The following is a 7638-nucleotide window of genomic DNA, read 5'->3' as shown; positions in this document are numbered from 1 at the left end:
TATAGATTTGCGAACGTCGCTGTTATTGTGACCCCATTAATGTAGAAATATAAATAGCTTGATCGATTTTGAAGGAGGAAGAAGGAAACGAGTAAGGTGTCGATTTGTGTTTTCCCCACCATTATAGGCTCTTTGTTAGGTTTATTTTTGGTCTAATAATTGAACTGTATCAATCAACCCGTACCGAGCCAGCGTGGTTGATTATAGCTTAGTCACCCCTGACTTACGGTAGGTTCCGAGCCCCTCAGTGGGGGCATATAGTGGGCTGATGATGAAGTGAACTGTTGCATACTAGTCTGCGTTAATACCTTTTGCATATTTAGCTCTAATTTATCTCAGTTTCAAATTTAATAAATACCTTGAATTGTTGAAGTTACTCGGTATCAATAATCCATACATCTACCCAAACATACGCATTTGAAAGAACTAGCTGTCGCCCGCCATTCCATCCGCTCGGTATTCAAAAAAAATCTATTTTTCTATCCCAAATTATATCAAGATCCGTTTAGTTGTTCCGGAGATACCTTGAAACAAATAACCATCCATCCAAGCATACGCATTTGTAATATAAGTAAGAAGTTAGATATAAAAATAATTAAGATAAAAATATAAACTTAATATTATTACCAGTAATACGCTGGGCTATAGAAGTCATAGCAGGCAGCGTGGGCGCGTAGATGGTTAGATGCGGCGACATCGGTCTATTCAGATCCATATTCTTTTTGTCGTGCGGTTTGTATTGCGGTGGGGTGTATGATTTGTACGTTACAGTATGTTTGCCCCCGCCACCACCACCTCCTCCCTTTTTGCCACAAGGATCTGTTGCAAAGGATGTAACCAGCTGCAGACCCGGAGTCGTCTGATAGAAGAGACTGAAAAAAGGCATAAGCACAATTTAACCTCATTTATTTATTTCAACTTTGTATAAACATTTTGTTAAGGATTTATAAAGCTATGTGAAGTTTCATACTAATGTTAGGAAACAATTTTTAATATGGACGTGGAATATGACGACCTCATTAGACGTAAAGATGTATGGATTGCGTTAAAGATGTCATGATAAAGAAGTGTGACATCTGAAAAGACGGCTAATAGATCTATTTGGAAGACTAATGCATCGTAGAATTCATGAAGCACGAAGAGGCAATTGAATTAATAATTAATTTTCCGACATTCAACTCCGAATAAGCAAATGTACTCAAAGGATTGTATTAATTATTATGCGTCTCCTTGTACTAAGCGCAATGAACAAGATAATATAAGCTTGTATTAGTATATTCAAGGGATTCTGTGAAATTATTCTTGTTTCAAGAAGTCATATTAATAATTTTACGAACAAAGAAACTTTATTGACTTAGCGAAAAATCTTACTATTATAATATTATTAATGCAAATAAAAATCGATATCGAAATACCAGAGCGTAATATTGCCAGGACAGGAAGTGTCTCGATAAAAATGTACATCGTTTGACGGAAGTGGATCCGGATGGCAGTGCTAAAAGTGACGACCAGTTAATCGAGTTGGCCTTTGCGCACTTTGCCTGGTCTGAACATCACTGATTGCATTCCACCATTAGAGTGCACTTTGAATCGATTTTTTTCAAATACCATTGTCGTAGCAAAGAACTTTTACAAAGAGATAACAAGACCCATTAGAATAAGGAAATCCATTTCCAACGGAATTTTTAATAATTTTTTTATTAAAATGACTACTAATTTTTATAAATTTAAATATAAATACAATCTTACTATCTTACTAATATTATGCGAATGTTTGGATGGATGAATGGATGTTCGTATGAAGGTACCTCCAGAGATTTCGGTGAAATTTGGCAAAGATGTATAATATAATCTGGATTAATTTATTTTTAATTCATCACGGACAGAGTCGCGCGCGACAACTAGTACATTTATGAACTTGGGTAAATTAGAAAAGTAATATATCATTTTTTGAACTTCGTATATTCATTAACTTTTGCTTCCTGCAACAAATTAACAGCATGTGTATATTTTTCTTTAAACGAACGGACAAAGAGGTATCGTCTTTTTGTTGAAAGTGTGTCTCGTCTTAATTATTTTCAATGAACAAAAGCTTTGCTCGGCGTTTTAATAAAGGTAGTATAAAGTGGTTAATAAAATATAAACAAAAACGCCCATATTGCCTTCAGTTTTAATTTTGCTTCTGACATAAATTATATTTTCACAGAAGTGCAACTAATATCTACTTTATTGATAAAAATCTATGTTTTATGAATAAAACAATTTGAAACATAGAAAACTAATATTTTACATTGTCTTTGACGAAACGGAGACAAACACAAAAAACACAGCAGTGGAATTTCACTATAAAAGATACTGAGTTACAATATCACCAAAATGTACGAGTAATCCGTCTGGCGCGAGGAAACTTTGAATCTAAATGTAATTTATTAACGCCGGGGCGACGAAGTACAAAGTCAAATGCACAATAACAATAGCGAGTTTCCACCATCGAAACATCTGTACAAAACTAATTGCTGTCGCTAAATTTTCAAGTAGAGTGAGAAGGACGACAACATTTTTTGCTACACGTGTTTTACAGTGGAAACCCACTTTTAGAGCCGTCAGTCCGCCTGTATAATGTGTAATTTGCATCGGACTGATGCAATTTGAATACTGTCCGAAAATCAGACTGAAAACAAGGTACGTTTGGTACTTAATGTATGGGCAAGTATCAGAGAATTTGCGCTACCTATATCAGGGGATCAACGATAATTCGTTTATTCAACTGATGCTGATACACTCTAGCGTAGGCACAACGACAAGTAAATTATACGAATCACATTAACGGGTAAAAAGACTACTATTTTAATAGTAAATCTTACTTATAAATGCGAATGATTAAATGGATGAATGGATGTTAGAAGGTATCTCTGGAACTGCTCAACAGATCTCGATGAAATTTGGAACAATATAGAACATTGTCTGGAAGAAAACATAGGCTACTTATTAAGATTTTTTTTAATTTCGCGCGGATAGAGTTGCGGGCGACATCTAGTTAATATGAAATATTGGTCAAAATTCGAGTATAATTCATAATCAAAGTTTTTTCCTGTTAACTTAAAATCGTTTATAATAAAGTTCACGCGCTTCACGTATAATTATAAATGTAATTTGCCTTTTCCGTGTAACGTCATTAATATGGTTGAATACTATTGGAAGGGAAAATTAAAAAGCATTTGGAAAAATGAATTTTATGCTTTTTGGACGAGTCAGTCGAATGAGATTACAACCTAATACCAACGTTTTTTAATGTCTCTCACAAAGGCTTGCTCAATACCAATCTCTCAGAACATCATGAAATATTTTACCAACAAAAGCAAAGAGTCGTACTACATACTTGTGGATCGAGGAACCGATGAACGTGGATAAATAAAAAATAAAAAGATACATTTATTGAATTGCTACGTTCTTTTCATTATTAATTCACCATCCTTATTCCAATTCTATAAACATTGCATATGATAAATGGAAGACAGTTAATTTATTTCTGCAGAAATATAGAAAATAAGTTATACTTTCCGAGTCAATCGTAAAAAAAATCTAAAATTCTTATAAGCGTTTTTGTACCGGTTACACCAAAACTACTGAACTGATTCAAATGAAATTTTGTATACAGACAGTCTAGATCCCCTGAAAGGACATAGGCTACTATTAAACCCGAAAAAAGGGTAAAAGCTGGATGAAAAGTGGTATGCAAGTATCGTCATTTTTACAGTCAGAATCCTGAAACTGAATTTCCAGACTGTTAATTTTATATAAATATTTTTTCTTTTTGATAAAATATTAGCAGATTTTTTTGTAAATTTACTAATATTTCTTGTACTATTTCAACTAAGCTCTAGGCTTGTGCTAGGATATGGTTTACGACAATAGTCGAATGCCGGGATTCGAACTCCCGACCTCGTGGTCGAAAATCCGTTTCCTTAACGATTAGGCTATTACATTGAAAATTTAAAAAGTTTTTACCCTCAAGGGTGTAAGACAACAATAGAATAGGATGAAAGTTTGTTTAGGAATGTGTAACGTGTATATGAACGTTTTGTAACTTTTAGTAAAATAAGTAAAATTAGCCTAAGTAATGAATGTTAGCAGAAGGCAGTATTTCATGCGACCGAAGTCCCGAGCATAGTTAGTACTCAAATATAATAAACAAAAATCGAGCATGTATTGGAATAATGGAATGTACGTTCGCATTGGGCGCGGGAAATACATATCGGTTGGTTTCGAGGGTTCATTCACGGGCCATACCACTCGAATATTCCCGCGGTGCATTCGTGCATGCCTCACTCAATTATCCTGCGATACATACGCAATTTCATCTTTGTTTATGATGCAATGATATTTATGTCTGTTTTCATTCCCTAATTTCAAAGCTCATAATTTTCTTATGATATACACATTCTATTAGGACATTTAAAACATACATATACATATCAATATTAATGATAAAGCCTTTTTAGGGTTCCGTACCTAGTAAGGAAAAATAAACTATTCAAATTAAACTACTTGATAATTAGTATTGTTAGTTTCGCTTATATTTTTATCATTAACGTTAGATTTTTGCATTTACATATTGACCTCGCTGTTTCCCTCCTTTTTGAAAAGTCTTTGTAATTTTATTTTAATTGCATTGTAAACTTTTAATGTCATTATCGATACGAAAAAGTGCTCTATGTATGATCAGAGAAAACCCTTATCCCGTACACAGATACTCTTATTCGTTGTCTGTCTAAAAACAAAGGAGCAAAAGTTGAAAGCATAAACAGATGCAAGCAAAATGAAATCTGTGATTTCATCAGCGGCTCTCATAAGAGAAGGGTGGCTGGAGGGAGAATTGCAATTTGTATTTTTGTTAAAAGCGAAAGGTTTAAAACCGTATGCGATGTTTGTATGGTAGAGTTACTATATTTTTCATAATTTTGATGCATTATTATAGTTTAGTACATTGATATACAAAATATCTTATGCTATTAAAATGGTTATTTATATATATTTGGTATAAAGATCTTACCATTTCTTATTAAGGATCCTTGTAAGACTAAGTCTTGGTGCGTGATAATTTTTCATAATCAAGGAAATCATTATTAGTTTAAAAATGTATACGATGACAAACTAAATTATGAAATTTTACTGTCATTAACTTTTTAAAAAATTCTTTCTTTTACGTCAATTTGTGTGCAACTGACCACTAGACATTGACAGGCTATAGGGCGTAACATTTTGTGCCTATTTGATTTTCGCCATTTTAGTGCTGATCGTTACGGTTGTTACAAGTGATGAGTATTCGAGCTAACAATAGAGATAGAATTACCTGTCAGGAACATCAACAAGCTCGTTTAAGTTGGAACGAAGCAAAAGCTGTCATTGCAAAACAATGACCTGTCCATCTATAGAGATGAGAGGCAAATAGGTTTCATATTCTGTTAAATTAATATATGGTGCAAACATTAATTTACAACGAAAACCTACTCCATAAATTCCCAGATATTGGTGACAACATGTAATGTAATTTTCATTGCCGGTGGCCCGCCACAAAATCCTAATTTAATAAAGTTAAAATCATGACCCGCGGCGACTCTCCACCCCTCTCTTGTATTCGCTAACTTACATTTATGTTTACAAATATACGCCTATAGCGAAGCTGTGCCAACTAAAAAAACGATAAAGAAACGAAAACGGAACATAGAGCTTATTCTATATCAGTTATGTCTATGAAACCCGATTTACACTTTACAAAGTGCAGGAGCAAGTTAAGTCGGGTCCACGGCGACTTAAAATGTTATATTCGTTTCAACAGCAGCCTTTGTAGTAAGTTGCCAGTAGTTGAATAGACCGCGATCCTATTTTTCAGTGAGTCTAGTGTAAGTAGACATCTCTCTCGCGTCTCCCACCACCCGTCTACTTAACGCGGTGTGTAGCGTAGACGAGTTAAGTACAGTTCATAAGTTAACAACAAATAAAACAACTATTGACTCGACTAGTCTCCTCGATATGGCAACTTGTGACTACTCACTCGCCTACGTTTGAACACTACTATTTGCAACTTATTACTAAATTGACTGTTTTTGTTTTTTGCTCGCAACAGTACTCGATAAAGTAAATCGAGCTTGAGTCTGTTAGTTTAACAGTCGGCCAGATCTAAATCCCCGCTAATTTCATGTATTTACTTAGCTTCTGTTCTTTGTCTAACGGCCACCGGATGGAATCAAATCCGCGCTAATTTCATATCCCACTTTGGTATAGATAATAATAATTGTACTTCATGTGTTTGAGAAATCGTAGACTAACATAGACACATGTTTAAATGGCATAGATAAAGTAGCGGTTAACGATATCGCAAAAATAATAGAGACATGTTTGAATATTTATAATATTAACGTTTTAATTATTAACTTATAACGTTCTAGATTACGTAGATATTTTAAACGTAAAAATAAAACGAAACAATCTCAGCCGGACGACGCGACGCCTCAGATTTTTTTGCTTTATTCCAATAAGAATTTTTTTTGAAATACCTCACGAAGAAATTGTAATAAATATTAAAGTTATCTTAAATATTTAAAGCTCTTTATAGAAGACAAATTAAAAAGATTGTCATAATTAGAAATTTTATAGAAAAAGCCAAAAATATACATGAAGTGTAATATTGTTTCAACTGAATAAAGCTTTGTCTATTAAAGATCTGCATTTTTTCATTACTGAACGGACTAGAGATAAAAGCAATGCATAAAAGATCGCCTATGCAATAACTTTGAGAACAGCTTTGCGTTGCTCGAGCTATTTTAATTGGGGAATAGCGAACAGACGAGCTCTATTCTGGTTTACTTAGGATAAGCAATGTCAGACATCTAACCCTGACATTCCTATAGATTATATTTATTAAAACGAATTAATTAATAGTTATTTTTTTTAATAAGTTAGAATTTTTGTCTATGTGTTTGTTAGTTTGTCTGTGAGTCCGTGCAAACTAATCTCAAATATGTTTAAACCGATTTGGATGCAATTTCATAAAATTATTATGGCAAGTTGAACCTAACGTTTACGTAGTGTTTGTTCCGCTTTGTTAATTTAAGTAAAATAAATTCGTTCCACGTTATATATATATATATATATATTTACTGAAAGTGCTACAATATGTTGTAAATTTATGACGATGTAATTATAATATTTAAAAATAATTATATATTTTTTCAAGATAGTTCAACATTATTATTTGTTTGTAGCAAGAAATGGCTTTTTTTTAGCTTTGTATGCACTCTAGATTGGGGTATTTTTTAAATTCCGCCAATTTTTATAAAAGATTCGCGAGAATGACGTATAAAAACTTTGACAGATGACAGCGGACAAATAACGCTAGCGCCACCTACTTGGAGTTTTCAATTTTTCAGCCCATTACAATCACAGGAAAATGTGTTGCAAGAGACATTGAAAAAAATTCTAAAAGAATGTTATCATTTTAAAAATAGGTTCGTTTTTAAACGGATTATACCTATCCTATCAAAAGAGTTAACTGCGCAAAGGGTAGAAATAAGCTTTTGTAAACTTTTAACTTTTTACCGGAGTGTATGACTTTGACACACCCGTAACGTCACCGGC

General features: G+C 33.4%; 1 protein-coding gene across 1 annotated transcript in view; it reads right to left on the bottom strand.

Annotated features, from left to right (window-relative positions):
- LOC106113894 (succinate dehydrogenase cytochrome b560 subunit, mitochondrial) overlaps positions 1-5167 on the bottom strand; it is an 8346-nt gene extending 3179 nt beyond the window's left edge. The window contains exons 1-2 of the mRNA XM_013306947.1: positions 5054-5167; positions 628-872 (exon numbers count right to left, since the gene is read on the bottom strand). Of these exons, the coding sequence (XP_013162401.1) occupies positions 628-872; positions 5054-5124 (316 nt within the window). The 5' untranslated portion in view covers positions 5125-5167. The remainder of the gene's footprint in view (positions 1-627; positions 873-5053) is intronic.
- Between the last annotated feature and the right edge of the window lie 2471 nt (positions 5168-7638).

Source organism: Papilio xuthus, unplaced genomic scaffold (assembly GCF_000836235.2).
Source record: "Papilio xuthus unplaced genomic scaffold, Pxut_1.1 DF828177.1, whole genome shotgun sequence".
NCBI lineage: Eukaryota > Metazoa > Arthropoda > Insecta > Lepidoptera > Papilionidae > Papilio > Papilio xuthus.
This window is presented reverse-complemented; position numbering and strand designations above follow the sequence as displayed.